Raw genomic sequence first — 24776 nt, forward strand, 5'->3', positions numbered from 1 at the left:
CTTTGTGAACCTGTCATTTGCGTGCGTGTGTGTGTGTGCGTGTGTGCGTGTGTGCGTGTGTGCGTGTGTGTGTGTGTGTGTGTGTGTGTGTGGGGCATGCACAGCTGTGTGCTGCCCTCGCCAGGGGCTGTTTAATTGGGTGTTTGCAGGTAATCACATGCCCATCCATTCTGCTGAACTGCCAAATTATTAGTTCTGTTACAGCTGCCATTGTCATACTTCTGTCTACATTATGCAGCGGTCATTTCCACAGCGAGCAATTTTTTTTTTTTTAAACAGCTCCAGGCTGAGATTCTGGCTTTTAACACACACACACACACACACACACACTTTCAGAGCAGAATGGACACCTTTTAACACACACACACACACACACACACGTGTGTGTCGGTATACGTTTTCCTCCGCTCAAGGTGAATTTCACGAGATCAGGGGTGGGTTTTCTTTTTTTTTTTTGCTCTCGTGTCTCGGCTCGGCTCAGTCGGCGTCTGCCACCTCGACAGGAAGGGGAAGAGGCTACAGCTGCCCCTGACTGGCTGCTGACAGGTTGCCATAGTTACAGGAAGTGAAGACAGAAATGACACGGCCGTTTAGACACGTCTCTCGCTCGCTACCTGTTCCTCTTCTCCTCTTTTCACTTTCAGTTGCTCTTTCTGCCAGTCTTCATGTTCGCCGCTTTTCCCCATCAATCATTGCTGTTTTTCATCTCACTTTGGATTTAATGTACTGTGCTCTTTCTTCTGCCCCCCCCCCCCCCCCCCCCCCAAACACACACACACACACACACACACACTCATCTGTATTGCAGCACAATGAGTTGCAGCATCTTCAGGTTTTGCTCCCAGCATCTTAAGATATTGAGTGAACTGATGGGAGTGTGCAGCCTCTCTCTCTCTCTCTCTCTCTCTCTCTCTCTCTCTCTCTCTCTCTCTTCTGTCTCACGCTCGCTCTGTTTATGTCTCCTCTTTTCTTTCAGTCCGTCTCTACTTAGCTTCGCAGTGCCTGGATGTTGGCAGCAATGGCTGGTTTTCCCCCTTCTTTTCTTTGTGTGGGTATCTGTGCCCCTTGGGAGCTAATCAGATAGAATGATTCCTGTAGCCGTGCAGAGCCCCCGCCTCATTCTCAGACCAAGCCCTGCATTAATACAACAAACCCAAACGCCAGCCCTGGTTTTTTTTCCCCCGTCGGCGTCGTCTCCGTCCACATCCCTCTGGTTCAGCTCCGGTCCTTCCTGTCTCTCTCTCTCTCTCTCTCTCTCTCTCTCTCTCTATCTCTCTCTCTCTATCTCTCTCTCTCTCTCTGTGTCTCTCTATCTTTCTTTCCCTCCCTCAGCCTCTCAGCCCCTCCATTAATTCAGGTGCCTCAGCTCCTGCCCCTGCACCATTACAGCTTCCAGAGCCTCTCTAGCTCTCTCCCGCACTCTCTCTCTCTCAGCCCCAGCCTACCAGACAGTCCCTCAGAGTCTGACACTGAATATAAAGCAAGAGGACGGCTGCTACCTGCTCCACATGCACCCAGCCCTCTACTCCTCCTGACGGGCTCCTCAGAGAAACCTTCCTCCGTCCGTCTCCCTCCTCACCTGTAGTTTTAAATTAAGAAATATATATATATTTAAGTGAAGATTGAGAAACGCTGCCCCCTGCTGGCGCAGCCGGAGTACTGAATAACTGTCTGTTTCCTCCAGTTCCAGGTATCGTTGCTCTCTCCTTGTGTTTCTCCTTTGCTCTTTTTGTTTTTTGCTTCTTTGTAGGCAGCTGGGCTTGAAATGGCTGGTGTGGGTTTTTTTTTTTGTGTGATGCATTTTTGTCTCAACCCCCTCCCTTTCTTCTCCTGCAGGGAAAGCTTCATCCAACGACGACGACGTCCAGAAGTCAGACGTGTCCTCGACGGGTCAGGGGGTCATCGACAAGGACCACCTGGGGCCGCTCCTCCTGCAGGTGAGTGCAGCGATCCACCCCGGTCGATCGGAGGGGAGAAAAAAATAATAGTCACTGAAGGTTTTGATCAGCCAGCTGTGCGGGTGGTGACTTCCTGTCGCTGTGCTCTCAGGCTCTAGACGGCTTCCTGTTTGTGGTGAACCGGGAGGGCAGCATCGTCTTTGTGTCGGACAACGTGACGCAGTACCTGCAGTACAAACAGGAGGAGCTCATCAACACCAGCGTGTACAATATTCTCCATGAGGACGACAGGGAGGAGTTCCACAAGAACCTGCCCAAGACCAATAGTGAGAGACGCACGCACACACACACACACACACACACACACACACACACACACACACACACACACGCACACACACACACACACACACACACACACACACACACACACACACACACACTCACTCGCTCACAGGGAAGCTGCACATCTGCTCTGAAGTAAACACTGCTTGACATCTTCCACGGGGCCGAGGTATAAAACCAAACTGTTGAGAGGTTACAACAACTCTGCGCGCACACGTCAACGTAAACTCACTCGGGTTATTTATTCACGCTCCTCCGTTCTTGACTCCTCCTCTCGTTATCACGGAGGAGCTCCTGGGAAGCCTGTTCATGTGCATGATAGCTTTTCCCGAAACACACACACACACACACACACACACACCTGACAAAACCCACATGTGCGCGGCAGCACCCACCCACTCTGCGCTAAGCAGGCAGAGCGTAGCGCAGCTGTCAGTCACACTCAGTGGTCCAGACAGTGTAAAACAGGCCTGAGCTCTATTCAGATCCCACGGCAGCCATCTGGAAACTACTTACTGCTGAATAATGCACCTCTACTCTTTCCTCTACTTAATGCAATTCCTGTTTTGCCCGTGCCTGTGTGTTATTGTGTATATTTACATGCTTATGTCAGCAATAGGATTGCATTTTTAAAAAGGTGCTGCCTGTGTGTGTGTGTGTGTGTGTGTGTGTGTGTGTGTTTGTGTGTGCGTTTAAGCCCATGAGTATGTGCACAGAGCACTATTTATAAAGCTGATTAATTATGGATTTGTGTGCTCGACTGAACCTGCTACTCGATTAACTCCCCGGTAATGTTCCGAAGCAGTGTGGGCTTCGCTTGTTCCTCCCGTTCCCCCTTGCAGGCTCCTTGTATTCATTCACTCTCTTTATTTTTTAAGACTCGTCTTTATCCACTTTTCCTCCGAGCGTCCCCCCCCCCCCCCCCCTTTGCTTGACTCTTTCTCAGCCGTGTTCATTCTTCATGTGGCTGCCTACCAAGACGAACATTGTGCTCGTCTGTTTCTCCACCTGCTTCCCTCTCTGCTCTCCCGCCCCTCATTGTGTCTCGCTCTGCTGCTCTGCCCCTTCGTTATCTTTTTTTTTTTTTTTTTTTTCGCGGGCCCATGAATGAAATACGCACTCGCTGCACATTCCTACGGGATGACCGCTGACCACGCCAGCTACAGTTAAACACACACACACACACACACACACACACACACACACACTAACAAAAACAAAGTCCCAATCGTGCACAGCGTGGAGTGAGCCTTTGTTGTGGGTTTTTTTGACCCCTCTGTCTTGCCTCGCCGTTGACTAATTGTGTCTGATGGGAGACGTCGGCCCCAGCGACCGTGCTGCGTTTCCTCCGTCCTAAGGCCTTGGTAAATCATCTCCCACTATCAGTTAACCCCCCACACACACACACACACACACACACACACACACACACACACACACACACACACACACACCAAACCGTCTCGCTGTCCTGGGTCTTCTCTTGTAACCTCCCTGCACCTGCCAGACAGAAACCTCCGGCCGACTCAAGGCCCCTGATAAGGCTTTACGCAGACCTTGGAGGACAGTCGGATGTCTCTCTGAAGTTTGCCTCTCCTTTCTCTCTCTCTCTTCCTCCCCCTCCCATGTGAAGGTGACCCCATCTAACTGTGTGTGTGTGTGTGTGTGTGTGTGTGTGTGTGCTGTGATGAGAAGTCAGGGCCTAAATGAGGATAGATGGCTGAGTGTCCCTGGCCTCTGCCCAGACTGAGAGAGAGAGATATTGGAAATCGACACCTTGGCTACATTAATCCCATGGTCCATTTAGCCAGACATCCGAACAGCAAGAGAGGCTTCTCAATTTAAGAGGGAAAATACAAGTTGCAGTGTGTGTTTGTTTTGTGTGTGTGTGTGTGTGTGTGTGTGTGTGTGTGTGTGTGTGTGTGTGTTTGTGTGTGGATGCCCCGGCAGGTAAAAGGGTGTGAGACGTCTAATCGTTCCATTTTTACTCACCGAGTTCCTTTTTTGTTTGCATTTCAGTAAATGGAGTGTCGTGGGGGAGCGAAGCGGCCCGACAGAAGAGTCACACCTTCACTTGCCGGATGCTGGTCAAGTTTGGCCACGCCCACGGCCCCATGGAGGAGGGGCCAGGAGGGCCACGCTACGAGACCATGCAGTGTTTTGCGCTCACCCAGCCCAAAGCCATGATCGAGGAGGGGGAAGGTACGCCGGCTCAGACGCACATTTACACACATTTTAGCTCGCGATGAAAGAAACACTTTACTACTTGTGCTAAATGTGATAGGACCATGTCCGGCACAGTTTTTCCTTTTTATATGGGAATTCTCATCTTGGTCACACACACATCCGAGGGAAATCCTGGGTTTGTTAAAGAGTTCAAATCTCTCTCAGTTAAAACAAAAAACAAATCCTCAGTAGAGAGCCAGAGGAGCGTTTTCAGTCAAGGTTGTTTAAAAGCAAAAACAAAGAGTCTGAACCACATGCAATGATCATGAAAGATGTCTCACACTCCTGTCCTTTCACCTGCAGACCTTCAGTCATGTATGATCTGTGTGGCCCGTCGGGTGACCGCCATGGAGAGAACGGAGAGTTTCAATACCCGGCATGAGCTGTCAGGTGAGGAGCCGGGTGCCCTAAATGCCCACTGAACGAACACAAGAGGGCTTCTGACGTTAATTCTTTACCCGTGAACAGGTTTGACTCACCTCCTTGTGCGTCTCCTTGTTCCCCCCCCCCCTTGCTCGTCCTCCTTCTGTCCTCCCCGGCAGGTAAACTGATCCAGATCGACCAGAACTCTCTGCGAGCGTCGATGCGTCCGGGCTGGGAGGATCTGTTGAGGCGTTGCATTCAGATGTTCCTTCAGCACAGCGACGGGCAGCCCTGGTCGCACAAACGCCACTACCACGAGGGTGGGTCTCACACACACACACACACACACACACACACACACACACACATCTGGAATCAACTGCTGAGGTACCACAAACTTAGAGAATCCGTCTCGTAAAGCGCTGTTAAATCCACAAATGATCATCAGGATGTTTGCTCAGTTGTGTATTCACTCTTCACTCTTACCATGTTATAGTTGGATGAAATGATTTGTTTTGTACATTTTTTTTTGTTGCCAAGCCTCCGTTAAGACGGAAACCCTGAGACACATACACCTCATGCATCAGCGTATCAATATTGATCTCATGAATACAAAAGTCTGAGCGCCTGAGCATTGATCCTCTCTGTATTCACAGAGTTGGTTTTAACATAACGGCAGTGATTGATGACCTCCGTTATCAGATAAGCCTTTTCAGGGTGTTCATTTGTCATTTCTTCCTTCCGTGCAGCCTTCCTGCAGGGTCACGCTGAGACACCCTTGTACCGCTTCTCCCTGTCCGACGGCACTCCGGTCACGGCGCAGACCAAGAGCAAACTGTACCGCCACCCCATGAGCAACGAGCCGCAAGGCTTCATCTCCACTCATCTGCTCCAGAGGTCAGAAGCTGAAAATACAAACACTCCACTCCGACACCTGCAAAAAGGATGTTTCATTAACTGCCTTGTCACAACAAAAAAAAAAAAAAAGAAGCACTTCCAGCCTATCTATGCGAGGCATTCATGCCACACAAATAGCTGAAGTAGCAGCTGAAGTAGCTTTTATGCTTTGGGATCACAGTCAGTGAGAAGACACCACACAGGAACTCATACTTTAGCTGCACTTGTACTGAGTGTCTCCAGTCTGAGAGCGGTTATTGTGGGGGGGGGGGGGGGGGGGGGGTATAGGGTTTTCAAGGTTTTTGCATTATTTTTTTTTTCTAACCTTATTTTCCGTCTCCTTCCACACAGGGAACCAAACGGCTACCGCTCAGCTCAGGGTGGGAGCATGATGCCGAACACTATGAGACAACAGGGCATGGGAGGCCCCAACCCCAATCCCCAAATGAACATGAACACCGGTGGGGGGATGGGCATGGGCGGCATGGGCAACATGAGCAGGGGCTTCGGCGGCATGAGCGAGCAGGGCCACTTGGGTCACATGGGTCCGATGGGAGGCGGCTCTATGTACGGTGGGAGCGGGGGAGGAGGAGGAGGAGGAGGAGGAGGAGGAGGAGGAAGTGGAGGTGGAGGTGGAGGCATGGGCGGCCGCATGATGCAGATGAATCAGATGGGGCAGATGAATCAGGTGGGGCACATGAATCAGATGGGTCCCATGAATCACCCGGGACAAGGCATGCCGCAGCACCCGCAGCAGCACCCACAGCAGCACCCACAGCAGCACCCACAGCAGCACCCGCAGCAGCACCCGCAGCAGCACCCACAGCAGCATCCGCAGCAGCACCCACAGCAGCACCCACAGCAGCACCCACAGCAGCATCCGCAGCAGCATCAACAGCAGCATCCGCAGCAGCATCCGCAGCAGCCCCCGTTTCAGAGCAGCGGAGGGTTTGGGCTGAGTGGCATGAACAGCCCGACAGGAAGCCCCAGAATGGGTGGCCCCCAGCAGGGACTCCTGATGTCACCCCGCAACCGAGGGAGCCCAAAGATGGGCGCCAACCAGTTCTCACCCGGAGGTGAGTCGAGCTGCGTCTGATGATTTAGCATCAGTCATTTATAAATTGTTTGATTTGTTTGTTTGATTTGATTTTTTTCTTCTTCTTTCCAGGCATTCACTCCCCCATGAGTGGCATTGTCAGCGGTGGAGGAAGCGGGGGGAGCACCACCACCTTCTCCAGCAGCTCCCTAAACGCCCTGCAAGCGATCAGTGAAGGAGTAGGGAGCTCCCTCCCGTCAACGCTAACGTCGCCCTCGCCAGCCCACAAACCAGACAGCTCTCCCAGCGTCCACTCCTCCTCCTCTTCCTCTCAGCCCAGTCAGCCGGCCAAACCAGGACCAGATGGCTCCAAAAGCCCAGCGGGAGGCTTGGGGCCCGGGCCCGGTGACCATCACCACCCCATGCACCATCACCACCACCATCAGCATCCGCAGGCTGAGAGTTCAGGAGACCGACCGGACAGCCAGGCAGCTACGGCAGCGAAAGAGACTGGGGAGGGAAGCAACGAGGCCGGGGTGGCGAGCTCTGAACCCCCTCGGAGGGTGCCAGACAGTAAGGGGCATAAGAAGTTGCTGCAGTTGCTGACTTCCCCAACTGAGGAGCTGGGAATAGGTGGCAGCGGGTCATTGGGGCCCCCTGTGCCACCCCCACCCACCAGCAGCAGCACTCCTGCAGGCTCAGACACTAAGGACCCCACTGGAGGCATGACAAGCCCCTCGTCTACCGGCGTGTCCTCTTCTTCCTCAGCCGGTGCCAATCCGGGCCAGGCCGCTGGTCCGGGGGGCGTGTCAACATCAATATCGTCAGCCCAGTACACAGGCTCGCTGCAGGAAAAGCACAAGATCCTCCACAAGCTTCTTCAAAATGGAAATACCCCAGATGAAGTAGCCAAGATCACAGCAGAGGCTACAGGAAAGGTGACACTCGGGGGCCAGGAGGGCGGTGAGGCCGGGACAGGGGGATCGGGGGCCGGGCCGGGGTCGGTCGCGGAGCCCAAGCAGGAGCAGCACAGTCCCAAAAAGGAGAAGACCCACGCCCTCCTCCACTACCTCCTCAACAAGGATGATTCCAAAGAGCCAGTGGACGTCAAGCCGAAACTCGAAGAGCTAGATGGGAAGGGAGCCACCGGGGCCGCTGGCGGTCCAGCTCGGGGCGGTCCCGGATCTGGACCCGGCCCTGCAGCCGAACATCCTGAGAGCAAGATCAAGTCGGAGCCACCCGATGACGTAAGCGTGCTTCTCTTTGTTAAGACCTGATTAAATAACTGCAACAATAATAATGTTATTGACATTGAGCCACTGCCTTTGATCTTGAATCAATTTACGTAATAACTCATTTTGGCTTATTTTGATGCTCAGCTGCACAACCTGGAGTCTATCCTCGGAGATTTGAGGGGTTCGAGCTCTGACTTTTACCCGGATCAGGCTGCAGGTGGGGGAGCCGGCGACACAGGAAGCAAACCCCAGGGTTGCCTTGACGACAGCCTGCAGGGTGAGTGCAAAGCCTACGAGAAGTGACAGTAACATTTCGAGGGTGCCGTGACATCATTATGTGATGATATCAATGTAAAATGCATCTGGCTTCATTATATGCTAGCGTGCTAGATATTATGTTTCCCCGGATCGCCCACTCCTAATTTAATGCAACGCAGACATTATTCTCCCTGCTTCTGAGGAATCGGCGTGTGACCAGCGAGTTCATACTTTTTGCGCACAGGGAGTCCAGGAATGGGTCCGGGGCCTCGGGGGCCCTTCCAGAGGGCCTTGTCCATGGACGGGAAGCCTCCCGTTGGGCCCGTAGGAACAGGTAGACGCCCCATGCTCATCAAGCAGGAGAACATGATGGGCAGCCCAGACGGATACCCAGGAAACATGGGTGAGTGTTCAAGTGACCCAACATTCATTTCAGCACATTTTCTCTCCCCTCTGTCACTTTTATTAGAGTGTGTGTGTGTGTGTGTGTGTGTGTGTGTGTGTGTGTGTGTGTGTGTGTGTGTGTGTGTGTGTGACCCGATCCTGGACTATGTTTTAATTTGTGTCCTACTATCCGATAACCTTCTGAACTTTAAAGACACAGATTTAAGGTGACACGTTCGTGATACTGACACATCCGGTGTTCCTGGTGTTTTACCAGGACCAATGAACAGGGGCATGGTTCCCCAGAGGTCTCCCATGGGTGGGTCGGGGGACTGGGGCATGAGCCGCTCCAGTGCCAGCCCAGTGGGCTCGGCGGGACACCCCTCCATGATGCGCCAAGGCATGGAGTACAACAACAGCAAGGGCATGATGTCGGGACCTATGGTCGGCCGCTCCAACAGCGTACCGGGCACCAGGTCCATGCTGCAGCAGCAGCTCATGGATATGGGTACGTCTGTCACTACAATGCATTCGCTGTAAATGTGCGAATACTCATCAAACTGACCCTGATTTTAAAATGTTCTGCACCTGAAAGTGATGTTCCATATGTGGACTAACAAACACTGTGCGTCCCTGTCCACTACGTTCTATAAACTGGAGCTTCTGACTGACACTCTGTGTGTGTGTGTGTGTATAAATTAAACACGCATTATGTTTTGTGGTTTAGGAGGCTCTGCTGACATGGGCATGGGTATGAGCCCCTTCAGCCAGCAGGGCCAGCCCACCCAGTCCTCCTCCTGGCCGGACACTATAATGGGCATGGAGGGTAACAGGTCAGTGCGACACCCCTCATCGTCTGTATTCACACTGAGCTGCAATAAGGAGGGAGCTGAACCTCACGGGCGTCTCTCTCTCTCTCTGTGTCTGTGCCTTGCAGACGCCAGTTCGGCAACACCTTGGATGATCTCTTGGTGCCTCCCACCACCAGCGAGGGTCAGAGCGACGAGCGGGCGCTTCTGGACCAGCTGGACTCTCTGCTGAACAACACGGACGGCATCGCTCTGGAGGAGATCGACCGAGCCCTGGGCATCCCAGACCTCGTCAGCCAGGTAGCGTCATCAGAAAAAGATGTGAAAAGATGGATTAAGGACACTCCCACCTCTGTGCTCCTCTAGTTCCCCCTGGAAGTAAAGTAAAAGGTGAAATGATCTGTCTCATGACTCATAAGTGAGCCTTGCGTTCACCCTCGCGTTAGATATTTCAGTCATGACTCGCCGTGTTCAGACTCTTCTCTCGCTGAAGGGAGATGGATGAGCCCAGAGGGATCTGTCTGTGCTGCTTAGAAAAAGACAATTACAGAGCCAACCAATTGGAAATGAATCAATTAGATGGAGAGGTTTGACAAAGTTCTCTTTTTGTCCTCTTGTCCTGTCTGCTCCAGAACCAGGGAAGCGAGCAGCAGATGGAGCCATTTCCAGGACAGGACCCGTCCATGGTGCTGGACCAGAAGCCTATCTACGGACAGGGCTACCCGGGACCCCCCTCCATGCCGTTGCAGTCTGGCTACGGAGGGAACCCCATGCAGGGGCAGGCCCAGCAAGGGGGGTTTGGACCCATGCTGTCTCAGATGGGCCAAGGCGGCAGCTTCCCCGGTATGGGTGGCATGGGCGGCATGGGTCACCCTCGTGCCAACATGATGAGACCCAGGATGATGACCGCCAACAAACCCATGAGGCTCCAGCTGCAGCAGAGGCTGCAGGGACAGCAGGTATGTTCACGGGGAGTTCACAAACAATTAGCTTGTTTCCCAAAAAGGTACTAATTGTAATCTAAACATGTTAAGCATGAAGTGTCCTCACATGTAGAATTCAGATGCTCTTCAATAAATGCCGATATGCAGATTAAAATCAGGGACGGACCTCCTCACATCTGGGAGAAGTGAACATTGGTGCTTTTTGATTTTGTTTAAGTGTAAATACACCGTATGCAAGTGGGACAAGGTCAGAGTAACATTTTTTTTTTTGCTCCTCCATCTCATCTTGAATGCTTTTTTTTTTTTTTTCTTCTCTTTCCTCAGTTCATGAATCAGACGCGGCAGGGCATGGGCATGAAGATGGAGAACCCAGGAGGCAACCCTGGCATGAGGCCCAGCATGCAGCCTGGCATGGGAGGACAGGTAGATGACAAAAAGTCATTTCTTACAGATGAATCACCGTAATACGGTTTTAATATCATCATCATCATCATCAGGATCATAGTTTGCCAAGTATGTCCGGACATATAAAGAATTTTGAGCCAAGTTGTCAGAAGCTCTCAGTGAATTTGCATGCAACTTTTAATAACAGGTACAACTCCTGACTCCTTTGTAAAGGGTGACCTACCGGAGTGTGGTACTGATCCGTTCAGCAGACCTGATTGTCCGTTGTAGTCTTCTCTTGTCTTCTGTTTGGTAGCCAATTTAAAGTAGAGATGCACCAATCCGATATCAATATCTGTACCGGTCCCGATATAGGAACAAATTCTAGATCGGGTATCGGTGACAATGTGACCGATCCATAAAGGCAAATCTATTCAGTCCAATTATATGCGTTGTGCTCTGCGTAACGTCATGCGCTAGCGAACTGGCCGCATAGATTGTTTTCAAAATGGAGCGAGCGAAAGGATCAGCCATCTGGAACTTTTTCACACGACCTCAGCCAACACATTCGACAGCTACCTGCAATACGTGCGCAGCGATGGTTCCAAGGGGCGGCACTGAAACTTCAAGCTATAACACAACCAACTTAATCAAGCGTCTCCAGAGATTTCACCCTCATGAGCACGCTCAGTTCGTTGAACTGAATCAACAAAAAGGAGGCGGCCTGAAGCAGCTAACTTTAAAGGAGATGAAGGAAAGAGGTGACAAGTTTCCACCTAATAGTGTGCAGGCAACAAAAATAACTGAAAGGATACTGAACTTCATTGTCATGGATGGGCGGCCGCTCTCAGTTGTCGGGGATAAGGGATTCCGGCTGCTAGTTAACCACCTGGAACCACGCTACGACATGGTAAGCCGAAAATATTTGTCGGAGACGGCGCTACCTGAACTGCACGGTAAAGTGTGCAAACACATATTGAAGGAGATAAAAGATGTCAAATCGATAAGTTTCACGACAGACATCTGGAGCTCCGACGTTTCCCCTGTGTCACTTTTAAGTTTAACAGCACACTGGCTGGATGAAACTTTTGTGCCGCACTGTGCAACGTTAAATGCAACAAACTTCCGTGGGTCGCACACCAGCGAAGCGATAGCAGCTAGTCTGAAGGAAACGTTTGACAAGTGGCAAATTCCGTTGAGCAAAATCCACGTGATTCTGAGGGACAACGCCAGCAACATGAGAAAAGCGATGGACAACCTGGGGGCGCGTAGCGTCGGCTGCGTTGCACATACAATGCAGCTGGTTGTCAACGAGGGACTTCTGTCACAGCGTGCGGTCAGTGATGCGGTTGCATGTGCGAGACAGATTGTCGGACACTTTAAACATTCTCCTCTAGCATATTCACGGCTGCAAGATATCCAGCTCGAGATGAACATGCAACCTAAATCGATTCAGCACTGTTTTTCTCTATTAGATCGGTATCAGATCGGTATCGGCCGATACTAAACCTCCGATATCTGTATCGGTATCGGAAGTGAAAAACGTGGATCGGTGCATCCCTAATTTAAAGCAGACAGTGATGGACGTACAGGGAACGGACTGATCGCCGTGTAGAGCTGACTGCTGCGGCAGGTTGAACTTCCTCAGCTAGTGCAGGAAGTACGTCACCAGCTGGGTGTTTTTAAGGGAGATTATAAGTCTCTGAAATCTGAAGATTTACATGGCCACCATGGACAAAAGCCACTACTTGTATATCCCATTACATCCACGTTACACAAGAGACCTTATCACCCACCATACACACCATACGTACTTTATATTTTACCACATATTTTATTAAAGCAGCAAATGTATTCATGCCGCTTGTCAACCTTCCTTAAACTCTCTGACTGTGTTTGTTTCGTGCAGCCGGGCTTCCTCAATGCTCAGATGATGGCTCAGCGCAGCAGGGAGATGGTCACCATGCAGATGAGGAGGCAGCGCATGATGATGCTGATGCAGCAGCAGCAGCAGCAGCAGGCGGCGGCGGCCGCTGCTGCTGCCGCGGGGGGATTCAGTCCCCCTCCGAACGTCACGGCTCCTGGTGGCATGGAGAACCCTATGGGGGGGCCAAGCATGGGCCAGCCGGGCCCCCAGCAGTTCGGCTATGGTGGGAGCTATGGTGAGTTTTCCCGAGACGGGCGCCTAGCAGGATACTGCTGCTCCCTGGTGGTGAGTCGGAGCACTGCAGGCTTCTGGTCTCACATTTGTCATTTAAAAGGAAGAAAAAGAAATAAAACAAATATTCTGAAAGCTGTCCATGTACGTCTACCTATTCCTTATAATAGTCAGTATCTAAACACACAACAGCAACAGTCATCATGTCCCTTTATTCATCACTGTGAGTCAATGATCTGTTTACTGTGGAGAGAGGAGCGAGCTCAGGCTGGCTGATTTATCTCCACAGGGATGGCGCAGCAGGGAGACCCCTCGTTCGGACCATCAGGCGGGAGTCCTCCTGGCGCCATGATGCCCGGCCGACTGGGGCCTCAAAACCCCATGATGCAACAGCACCCGCAGGGCGGTCCCATGTACCAGGGGGCAGATATGAAGGGCTGGTCGCAGGGAGGCATGGGACGCAACAGGTATGAAATCCAGACGCCAGATTTACGACAGCACCATGCCGTCGGATGAAGTTTTGCTTCGTTTGTTTCCTTTTCCTGAATGCGTACGGTTAAACCCGTCTTCCCTCCTGTCGCTCTCCTTCACCAGTTCGTACCCTCCGCAGCAGTTTGGGCAGCAGGGACCACCGGGGCAGCAGCAGTTTGGGCAGCAGGGGAATCCCGGCCAGTACGGGGGCATGATGATAAACGGGGGCATGCCAGCCAGCGGAGGAGGAGGTCACATGGGCCAGATGGGAGGGCAGATGGGTATGAACCCAATGGTGATGGGACGCATGCAGATGGGGCCTGATCAGGTAGGTGCAGGTCTGAGTGCTCAAAGGACAAGTTGGCATTTTTATCGTAAAACAATACTGTGGCTTGTAGTCATTCCTCTTGTTTATAGTGAGTTCAAAGAAATCTCTCTTTATAGCAATTTCAAGGTAAGAGATGAGGGACAAAATGAGTCTGAGTTAGCTGCTTTTCTGCGCCTTTTCAATTTGCGCATGTGACTTAAATGTTCACTGAAGAGAGGAAGACATCAGATCTGTGTGGAGAGCTCAAGTTTCTCAAGTTGATACATTAAAACAAACAGAAATGCCATATTTCCATCATCACGGCTGACGTTTATTACGTCCTCCTGCCACGTCCTCTTCTTCTGCAGTGGTGTGATGGCATCTGACTGGAGAGCATGAGCCGCTCCGGCTGTTTATTTCAATATGAACCAATCACTGATGTTTGCATAATGGCCAGTGGATCGTGCGTTAACCTCTTCCTCTCTTTTCCTCCCCTCGATCTAGAAATACTGCTAAACATCGCGACGGAAGCATTTGTCTCACTGTGATCTCCGTTCAGAGAGAGAGAGGGGACCCGGCTGCAGCACTGGACTGTGTGTGTGTGTGTGTGTGTGTGTGTGTGTGTGTGTGTGTGTGTGTGTGTGTGTGTGTGTGTGTGTGTGTGGAGGACCAGGTGGCGGCGTGTCGTGTCTATGTGCAGTGCTGCACTCCCCCCAGATGGGGGAGTCGACTTCCTTTGGACTCGCTGCCTGTAATGGCAGTCTGGCGACCTGGGGGGGAAAAACAGACAGACTGTCGCACGCAAACATGAAAACACGCAGCGTTCGTCAAAATCACAAACACTGTGACACATTTACACACATGAATCCCTAGGACAGCGAGATAGACAGCTCTGTGATTCCTCTCGTAGACTGTAGTTTAATATGCCTCTCTTTTATGAGCTGTGTGTGTGTGTGTGTGTGTGTGTGTGTGTGTCGCTGGACCAACCGGTGAAGGTGGACGGACACTCGAGCGGATCACACACTTGAACATGGACGTCCGCGTGACGACATCCTCTCCTCTGTCTGAATGTACCACGGAGCCGTGTTCAGATTTCAAATGTGGGATTCCTCTTTTGTTTTCTGAACTCGGTGGGATTTTCTTTCTTCTTCTTTTTTTATTACCCGTCGTCCCTCTGCTGCTCCTGGAGGATCCCTGCGTATTGTAAAGTGAAACGCGGCTCCAGATGCCGAGCCGTCCGATTGCGGCGCTCAGATGAATGTCGTTAAGCAGTAGCACATTGTTTCCTCCTCCAGGACGCCGCTGGGCTGAAGTACGATGGGATTACTCGTTGGCTGATTGCACTTTAAGGAAAGGCCAACATCAAAAGGATTGTGGCAATATAGAGGCCTTTACCCAAGAATGAATCCATAACAGCAGTTGTTTATTTTAGTTTATTTGTGTGTGTGTGTGTGTGTGTGTGTGTTCTCCAACTTTTCCTCTGTGGGTAATTGGGGCTGTTAATTAGAAATGGGTGATGATCTTTGTTCTAAAGTGGGAACCAGTAGAACGGCGGTAAGCACAGATTTTATCCAGCGCTCTCGTCTCCAGCGGTACTGAAAGGAACCGTTTTTAAAGTTCTATTAATGTTCCACTTATATTTATACAGATTCATTATACACGATCGTTTTATCATTCCAGAGGTCTTTCTTCTTTTTTTTTTTTTTTTTTTAAATACCCAATGTTGTCGATGTTTTTGGTCACCTCGCACCAATTTACAGTGTTACAAAGTGCAGAAATAGAATCGATCGCCAACTATGAAATTATGTCTCTCTCTATTCGCTCCCACTGTAAGAGAAAGTGGATGTTAGATTTCTAGCAATAATCATTCCTCCTGGTTTGTCCGCTGAGGACGAAGCTGAAGTATCATGAACTCAAAGCGACGGCACTGCAGTATTAGACATGACGTCTTTTCTTTTCTTTTCTTTTCTTTGTGAATATGAATTGTAAATACGCTTCAAATGTACTATATATAAATATATATATGCTTTTGTAGGTCACATACTGTTTTTGCACAGATTGTAAGGCTTGATATTTAAAAGTGTAACTTTCTTAATTCCTCATAGGTCAGCTTTTATTTTCAATACTTTAACCATCGGTTGGTAAAGGAAGGGCCTCCTTGTTTTTGTAGAGTTGACTTCCTTCTGTAGCTTTCTCCTCAGAAAGCACATGGTCTTAGCTAAAGAGGTGCTAGTGTGTCATTATGTTTTCTTCTTCTTCTAAATAAAAGAGAAACCACATGAATTGCCTCGACAAAAAAAAAAAGAGCTGACACGTGATTGTGTCTCGGCTTCCAGCGGCCCAGACGTCTTCCCCGTGTGTTGGGGTCGATGTTTTCTGAAGCGAACCTCATGCTTCCATGTGCGACTTGCAAGATTCACTCCTGAGAGTTTCCGTGCTTTTGGAATCTCGCAGACGTGATCGCTTGACCTCAGAAGTCGACCCCGCCGTCTAACTGTCCATAAGTCCTTACGTGAAGTAGTTTGAATCCCTAATCAACCTCTCGACGGGTGACTTTTTCCTCTTCGTTTTCTTTTTTTACATTCAAGTTTGCCTTTATTTTCATCGTATTTCCTGTGAAGCTTTTTGTTGAGAAATCTACCTTTTGAACACACGCTCAATCCAAAGATTTTTTGTTTGTCATTCTGCAGTGCTTAGAAACATGTTCCTGACGTAGAATCGTGCAAGTACTCATGTGTGCTTTTACTGTCGCACATAACCTATAATATACATCCAACTATATATGTTTAATTGCATATATTATATCCCTATCCGTCTGACATAGAGTAGAGACGAGTCTGGTTCTGCTGAGGTGGTTTGAGTTTTCGTTTGTGATCGTTCCTTCCTTTCTGTAGAACTCATGGCCAGTTGAATTGTTGGTGCTGCAAAACGGTTATTTCACAGCGGAATGTTGAGATTTTCTAAGCTACAAAGGAGGTTTCATGATTGATGTCATTGTGTCTCAGATGAATAGACTGGAGATGTTTTTTTGTTTTTTTAACCCCCAGTCTCAATGAAGAATATGAAATATACAAAAAAAAAAAAAAAAAAATGTCTGTGTTTTTTGCTTTAAAGGAAAGAAACTCCTCTTGGTGCATCTTTGGAGCTAAAGAAAAAGAGAAAGCACATCTGGGGAATCAGTCATTATTACAGGATGTAAAATACTATTGCATTTTTTTCTTACCTTGTTTCTTGATGTTAATATCGATGTAAATACAAATTTATATTTAAACATTACAATGTCTCCGTTGTCTTTTATGCACATGCAAACATGTTGGACGTGACCCCGGCGACCCTGCGGCACACAGTTCAGTCCGCCGGACGATCAAATGCATCACTGGAAGTGTGTTTTACTGCACCAACAGGGCCGCTCGAGTTCCAATAGAGGCTCCCACTCACCACTAGTGATGACTGGAGTCTGCCAGTCTGCATGAAGTGGGAGGCAAGTGTGTGTGTGTGTGTGTGTGTGTGTGGATGGGAGGCATAGACATGTGGAGTGGATTTAGAGTGTGAAGGACATCTGGGTGGCAAATTCTCCGAAAAAAGGCGAGAGCTTCCTCTCAGTCTGGCTTTTGTCTGTGACATTGAGGGTCGCGCTGCCGTCTGCAGCCTCGCTTTTTTTTTTTTTCCCTGCTGTTTGTTTCCTTCAACCGGTCACCTCCCCATTTTGTGAGCTTTTGTCATCAGTCATCCCACTCTCTCCTCCTCCTCTCAGTGATGTTGCGCCCCATAGATAGATCTCACACCTCCAGGCTATCCCGACCCTGCAGCTGTTACTGTACCCACAAAAAAACAACAACACAGAAGCCCGACGGCCCAGTCAGAGCTTAGAATAACTTAACTCCCGTTCGGACCCGAGTGTCATCTGTAATAAAATGACAAGAGTCTGTCAGTTTAAGATCGGCTGCCAGGTTACTGCAGGCTGACTCACTCAACCCTTCGCTGGAGAAATGGTTTGACATTCAGCGGCGAAGACGAGAGGAAATTTCTGTTTCGCCTGTTTTAATGCGGTGATGATTTAATTCATTTTAAGTGCAAAATATTGCACTGTGTCATTTGTTTCATGAGTTATAACCGTTTGATCTTCACTCTGTTTTTTTTAGCCTCGCCTTCGACAGCAACTTCTGGATTTATTGCCATGAAGTTCATGATATTCATGTTCCCCACAGGATGATATACTGACTTTGGTAATCCTGACTTTTCATCTAGCGCCACCAGCAGGTTTAAAATCACTGGATGCATCTTCATAGTGTTTGGTACAGACATTGGTGTTCCCATCAGGATGACCTGAAATAGATGATCTCTGACTCTACACAGCTACAATGTCAATTTCTCAAGTACTTTTTGTTTATGACCAAATACCTCAAAAGTACTTTGTGTTTTAGCACTAATTAGCAAAAAACACCAAACTATAGTGGTGACCATGGAAAACACTCAGAGGCTTGTAGTAGTTGTACCAGTACTAGTAGTAGTAGAGGTAGTAGTAGAGGTAGCAAAGCCCCTACAGTTACACCAAGGTTGCCATATAGGATATTTAATTGTTTTAACTATATCGATATTCTTGGGAGTTTGTCATGATCTTTGGTATTTATGTAAAGGTATTACATGCGTTGTTAACATTGCCTCCGCACATGGGGGCCGATGCTGCATTTGACTTATAGTGTTTCAATCAATAGTGTGACTCTTAACATTGAAGACAAAGAGTTCAAGAGGTTTTTCTGTTAAATGACCAGGCGGCATCCAATGAAACCAATGTGAAAGTAAACCTGCATTCTCTCTAGTGTCCACCAGGGGGCGACTCCTCTGGTTGTATAGAAGTCTAGTCTAAAATGACTCTTCTTCTCTCTTGATTTATTCCCTCAATAAACATTGTAAACATGAGTTTATGGTCTCAATCTCTGGTTTCAAGTCTTCTTCAATACAGCATGATGTTCATTATAGTTGCATTTAGAGTAATATGAATGATAAGACTTCAACTCTTTCTCAGTGTGTTTTCAGTTCACGAAAGTTAATTTCTTCTAGAGTTCAGTCGTACTCAGCTCCACCCTCTCATTTCACTTCCGGTTGCAGAAACCAAGATGGCGACGGCCAAAATGACAAACTCAATGCTTCAAAACGACAGTCCACAAACCAGTGGGGTATGTCCGCTTCTTATACATGGCAATGGTCTATATATATATGGATCTATGGTGACGACGTCACTACAAAACCATGTCAAATAATGATCTCTTTGTAACGACATGTGGTGCACTAGATATTCAACTCTTCCTCCATTTTATTGGCAAAAGTGTTTCAGCTGCTGTGTGTGTGTGTGTGTGTGTGTGGGGGGGGGGTTTCCTTGTGTGTGTGTGTGTGTGTGTGTGTGTGTGTGTGTGTGTGTGTATATGTGTGTCTTTGTGTGTACGTGCGTGCGTGCGCAGCAGGGTGGAGCAGGAGGCGGGTTGCGCCGATGGAAAAGACGCACCACTCATCTATTGGACCAGACGCGGAGTGGGCGCACACAAGACGCGCCTCCCGAGGCTTAAAGACTTGGCTTTTTTTTTTTTTTGTCCTCCCCTCCGAGACAGGAGACATGAGGTTCCGAGACACCTGTCAGCAGGACTACACATCCAGAAGCTGCGTGTGCTGCAACTGGAGGCTGCGTGTTTAACCATGGACGCGCTGTTGTCGTTATTGTTAGTATAGCCTCTTGGTGACCAAGGAGCGTAAAGTTCTTCTGCTGCTTTCTTGTTTTTCTTTGTGTTATCCTTCAGGTTTTTTTTTTTTTGGTTTTTTTTTAAATCTCAAACCGCATGAGTTCCCCGCTGTTTCTAGGTCAGCTGGTCGGGGTTCCGTTAGAAATAATGCACCCCACCATGGAGAAAGACACGACTTACACCAAGATCTTCGTCGGCGGGTTGCCGTATCACACCAACGACGCCTCACTTCGGAAATATTTCGAGACTTTCGGTGACATCGACGAGGCGGTGGTTATCACCGACAAACAGACGGGCAAGTCCAGAGGATACGGCTTTGTGAGTTTGATTTAAGTTGCTGCGTTCTGGTGGAATAAGCGAGGAGCTAAACGCATGTAGAGTGAAATATGGGATTTAATTAAGGCTTTATCAGCCGCTCTGACTTTAATTGGATGGTCAGGGTGCTGAAAACACACTAGATCACGTCTGTTGCAGCCAGTAATGAGTTTGAAGCGACTTTATCTTCATGGTTAATTGTATTTTTTCTCTTCTCTAGTATTGCCTTGGAGGCAGCACACACTGGCACTTTGTTGCAGCAGCCATGTACATTGTGTCTGGTGGTGGCAGTCACATGCTTGAAGCTTGCAGATTGTTTCTTACAAGTGTGTCATCAATTATCTCTGAGGTCCCACAGTGAGCGAAGAGATATATATATAACACACACACACACACACACACACACACACACACACACACACACACACACACACACAGTATAAGCTGTACAGAATGAGGACACACAAGCACAGAGAGGTACAAGTGAGTTGGTAATGAGCTGCCACAAGCTGTGGACAGATGTCTCTGTTTCCACTGTGTGTTTGTGTAAGAGAGAGAGAGAGCGGGAGAGAGAGAGAAGGGGGGAGAGAGGGGGGAGAGTGGTCACAGAGGTGTGACATATCAGTTGGCTCTGCAAGATAAGCTGCAGTAATTTCATTTTGACTTCCTCCCATGCAGCCCCCCCTCTCCCCCCCCCCCCCCCCTTCTAGCAGGATGTGTTTGGTTGTTGGTATGAGAGACTGTGAGTTTGTGTGTGTGTGTGTGTGTGGAATAAGATAAGAAGGGATTATTGATGTGTGTGAATGGACATGTAGCAGTTGAAGTGATCTCTATACCAGAAGTCAGCCGAGTGACCGGTATTGTCATGAGTGTTTTGGGTCAGCGAGCTCATTTCATCCCTGACTTCCCCCCCTTTTGAGCAATCTGACTTCCCTGCAGCAGCAGCAGCAGCTTCTTGAACCCCCGGCAATCTCAAACCACCCGCTGCCTCTGTTGGCGTAAGACTCCGGAGTCTGATGCTGTGAAACGAAAGCAAGCGGAGGCATTTTACTTTCACTGTCCCATTTATCGGCTCTAGTTTGCCTCATATATTAACTGGTGTGTGTGTGTGTGTGTGTGTGTGTGTGTGTGTGTTACCTTGACCACCCCTTCCCACTGCTATCTGCCCACTCCTCAACAAACTCCCTCAAGGTAGATTCCAGTATCTCATCCTTGACAGCACAGTGTGAAGAAAATAACACAGATCTGCCTCCTACATGAGCTCCAGTGGAAGCATTCAAACACAACGATGGCTGTATTCATGAGCTGGAGTCAGTGTCTCCTCACGCGTTTAGCAAAAAGATTGAATCATTCGAGTAGAGGCGAGGACAGCAGCTTCCCCCATCCCCCTCCCCTCACCCGCTCCGGGTCTGTAGGGATCAATCCTCCATCACCGGATAAGAGACGCTTTCGCATGCAACTGTGTAGCCTTAAAAGAGTGATTATTAACCAGTGATGTCGTCGACAGGTGACCATGGTGGACAGGGGAGCGGCGGAGCGGGCGTGCAAAGACGCCAACCCATCATCGACGGCAGGAAGGCCAACGTGAACCTGGCGTACCTGGGAGCGAAGCCCCGCAGCTCGCAATCCAGTAAGTGTGTTAGACCAGATAAAGCTGGGATCGTCTAAACGTACCCCCCCCCAAATAAAAAGACCAACAGCTAATCCGTCTCTGAATACTTCCTGTCTCACTCAATTCCAAGTGATGTACTGACGTCCAGGTAGCCGAGGGCCTCCAGAGACTTGAAGCTCACTCAAGATCCGCAGTCCACCGCAGTAGACATTAAGTTTCCTGTATTTCTCGGTGAAAGATACTGAATGTTGCCGTCAAATGGTCAAGATTTTCATTCGCAATCTGCCATGTCTTGGATGGACTTGTTAGGTTCATGCACTGAAGGAGGTTTGAGTCTTTGAGGCGCTGCTGAGCACCTCAAAGACTTGAATATCGCAGGAAAACAGAAGGCGAGCTATCAAGTACTCCTGGTGACAGTCTAGCTTTGATGGGAGCTGAATGGTCACTGGCGATGGATCTCAAGCAATTTCCAAGTCTCTCGCATGTTGCTTTTCCCGTGCCGCACTGAAATGAATGGAACCCCACAGCTGTCTGGAGGACAGTTAATCAATCTAAAGACAGATGGATACGTGTACACAATTTGAAGTTAGTGGGATAAACGCTCCTTCCATCGTTTCCCACTCTGCGTTCGCTGTTTGCGCGCTCGATGTAACGCACAGCTTTCATGCCGCTGGGCTCTTTCAGTGTCAACCACCAGCGCTTCCCCCTCCGACGTCTCGCTGCACACCAGACCTTGACAGCAGCTCTCCCTCGCTGCTTCGTTTAATGCTCGCTGGCTGAAATACTGCCGAGTGTAGGTGTGATTGACAAACACTGGCGCCAACAACAACTGACTGCGTGTCCTTATTCTGGGGGCCGGCGCTGCGACGCGACTCCCCGAGCGTGCGGCTGATGGGAGATGGCAGCGCTTGGATTTCGTTATTGTGTGCGAGAGAGAATGGGAGAGGGAGAGAATAAGGAGAGCGGGAGGGGAGGAGGGGGGCTGTTAAGAGAATTAAATAACAGCGCGTCTGTCTCCTCTTTGTGCTGGTGGAGAAAGGAAGAAGGGCATTTAGATATAGGTTTGCACAAAAGAGGAGTGCTGATGGAGTCACGGCTGTACAGTAAATAAAGAGGAGTGACGGAGGAATGAATAGCTGGAGGAATGTTGACATGAAGTCAGAGGAAGGGCAGAGAGGAGGAGGAGGAGGAGAGACTTCTCCTTTCTTACTCAGCCTCAGCTGATTCCTGGTGAACTCTGGAGGCAGAGAGGTCACAGATGTTTGTGTTCAACTGAGTCCATTATTATTTGTGTGTGTGTGTGTGTGTGTGTGTGTGTGTGTGTGTGTGTGTGTGTGTGTGTGTGTGTGTGTGTGTGTGTGTGTGTGTGTGTGTGTGCGCTGAGGGAATAACGGATACCGTCTTGCACATGCTGACATCTGAGGCAGAGAGGCAGAGAATCGTCTCTGTCCTTGTCTGCTCGTCTCTCTCTCTCTCTCTCTCGTTGTCTGTGTAGCCGGTAGCTAAAATATCTCTCTTCATCGCTGCCTCTCTTTGTCTGCAGGTCTCTCTGTTGGAGTTCAGCAAGTCCATCCTACGTGGGCTCAGAGGCAATATGGGTAAGACGGAGAAGAATCAATACCTCTATTTCCACCTCTCTTTCTCTCTCTCTCTCTCTCTCTCTCTCTCACCTCCTCCTCCTCCTCCTCCTCCTCCTCCTCAACACAATACATCTCACTCCTCCGTCCTTGACATTTGTGAGCACTCGCTCCTGTTCTCCACTCAGGTTGTGGTAGTTAATGCCACTCTGCAATGTGAAAGAAAGTGTGTGTGTGTGTGTGTGTGTGTGTGTGTGTGGGGGGGGGGGGGGGGGGGGCTGTCACAGACTGCCACAAATGATGCTTGTTGAAACTCTGCTTCAAAGACGTTTTCGGCCGTGTCTGTGTCTGTGCATCGTGTCTCGGTTGGTCTTTGACTGTTGTCTCTCTTTCTCTCTTTCTGGGCCATTAAACACGTGAGAAGCCCAATTCTGAATTTCTCTCACGCATGACTTGGGCTTTGCTGAGCATACAAGCCATTTAGTGAAACTTCCCTGCATCCCTTCTCTATTATCCTTCTTCTTTTCTTCATGTTTGTGCACGCAGAGGCATCGTATCACATCTATTTAATATCTCTGGTCAGCAATCCCACAAAGGGTCTCTGGTTGAATTCATAGTCCTGCAATAAGGGGCCTAAGAAGTGTGGAGGTGTTGAAGGTGCAAAACCAAAACGACAATCGTGCATGGTGTGTGTGTGTGTGTGTGTGTGTGTGTGTGTGTGTGTGTGTGTGTGTGTGTGTGTGTGTGTGTGTGTGTGTGTGTGTGTGTGTGTGTGTGTGTTCTGTAGCAAGAGGGGGGAGACAACGAGCATGTGGACCAGCATTTTATAGCCTGGAAGGCCCAGGTGAGCTTAATCAGGCTCCCCCCCTCCCTCGCTACCTGCCTGCTGTGGTTGACCAGGACGGCCTCAAGACAGTGAGGTGTGTCACAAATCCAACGGTGTCAAAAACGAGGAAAGGAATACAGATATTTCTGTAGCAAAGCTTTATTTATATTACTCTAATCTCTGGTTCATCCACGTCTGAGAAAGGAAAACTGGATTTTTGCAGCAATGTAACGATTAGTCGATCAAACGGGAACAACTTTGAAAACGGATTAATGTGCATTCATACCAAACGTCTGTTGGTTAAACGCTTCCATGCTTTTCTTTTGTCATGTGTGATAGTGAAGTGAACATCTTTGGGTTTTAGACGGTCAGACAAAACAAGCAAACTAATAAAACCTCTCGTTCGGCTGTGGGAATCATAACGGGGCAACACCTAATAGACAAAATGATTCATTGAGGAAATAATCGGCAGATTAATCAATAATGAGAATAATCACAAGTTGCAGCCCTAAATGTAATGAGGTACCTTGATTTGTCAGGTAGTCAATCACTTCTTTAATTCAGTCTCTTAATTGATTTTCCAGAAAAAAGTACCCTATCACAATCTATATTAAAGCATAAAATGACATCCAACACAATGAGGGATTCTCTCCGTGTCGCCCGCTCCTAGTGGACTTGAGCAGAGGCCTCCAGACACGAAGGGCCGTTCTGTTCTCCTCGTCCAGTTCCCCCCCCCTGAGTTTCAGCGTGAACTCCAAAGGAAACCTTGTGACTCAGGTCCCGAGTGAAACACGGAGGATGATTCACTCCCAGGGATGCAGACAGTAGAGCGACACTGCAGGTCCAGCCCTGCTGAGGCTTGACTCAGATCTTCGCTGTTGTTTTGGGGATCTTAGACGAGGATATTGTCAACCAGCGTCACAGCTGTCGCTTGTGTTGTTGACTCTCACACTGAAATATCTGGTCTTTGGGGGGGGGGGAGTGCAAAGCATGTTT

The 24776-nt window shown here is 49.2% G+C and overlaps 2 protein-coding genes across 3 annotated transcripts in view; both read left to right on the top strand.

Annotated features, from left to right (window-relative positions):
* The window catches only part of LOC137886948 (nuclear receptor coactivator 3-like), a 51476-nt gene extending 34486 nt beyond the window's left edge, over positions 1–16990 (top strand). For both annotated transcript variants that reach the window (XM_068729663.1, XM_068729664.1), the window contains exons 5-23: positions 1837–1937; positions 2050–2224; positions 4263–4445; positions 4773–4859; positions 5012–5152; positions 5582–5729; positions 6081–6805; positions 6898–8012; positions 8145–8277; positions 8503–8661; positions 8920–9150; positions 9370–9475; positions 9580–9751; positions 10084–10410; positions 10720–10818; positions 12689–12941; positions 13227–13404; positions 13532–13736; positions 14220–16990. In XM_068729663.1, coding sequence (XP_068585764.1) covers positions 1837–1937; positions 2050–2224; positions 4263–4445; positions 4773–4859; positions 5012–5152; positions 5582–5729; positions 6081–6805; positions 6898–8012; positions 8145–8277; positions 8503–8661; positions 8920–9150; positions 9370–9475; positions 9580–9751; positions 10084–10410; positions 10720–10818; positions 12689–12941; positions 13227–13404; positions 13532–13736; positions 14220–14231 — 4550 coding nt within the window. In that variant the 3' untranslated portion in view covers positions 14232–16990. The remainder of the gene's footprint in view (positions 1–1836; positions 1938–2049; positions 2225–4262; positions 4446–4772; positions 4860–5011; positions 5153–5581; positions 5730–6080; positions 6806–6897; positions 8013–8144; positions 8278–8502; positions 8662–8919; positions 9151–9369; positions 9476–9579; positions 9752–10083; positions 10411–10719; positions 10819–12688; positions 12942–13226; positions 13405–13531; positions 13737–14219) is intronic.
* A 2229-nt stretch (positions 16991–19219) lies between these two features.
* Positions 19220–24776, top strand: part of rbm38 (RNA binding motif protein 38) — a 7651-nt gene continuing 2094 nt past the window's right edge. The window contains 4 exon segments of the mRNA XM_068729714.1: positions 19220–19768; positions 21273–21324; positions 21327–21395; positions 22921–22975. Coding sequence (XP_068585815.1) covers positions 19547–19768; positions 21273–21324; positions 21327–21395; positions 22921–22975 — 398 coding nt within the window. The 5' untranslated portion in view covers positions 19220–19546.

The sequence above is a fragment of the Cebidichthys violaceus genome, unplaced genomic scaffold (genome assembly GCF_023349555.1).
Source record: "Cebidichthys violaceus isolate CVI_PGR_0920_01 unplaced genomic scaffold, fCebVio1.0.p SCAF_47, whole genome shotgun sequence".
NCBI classification, from domain to species: Eukaryota; Metazoa; Chordata; class Actinopteri; order Perciformes; family Stichaeidae; genus Cebidichthys; species Cebidichthys violaceus.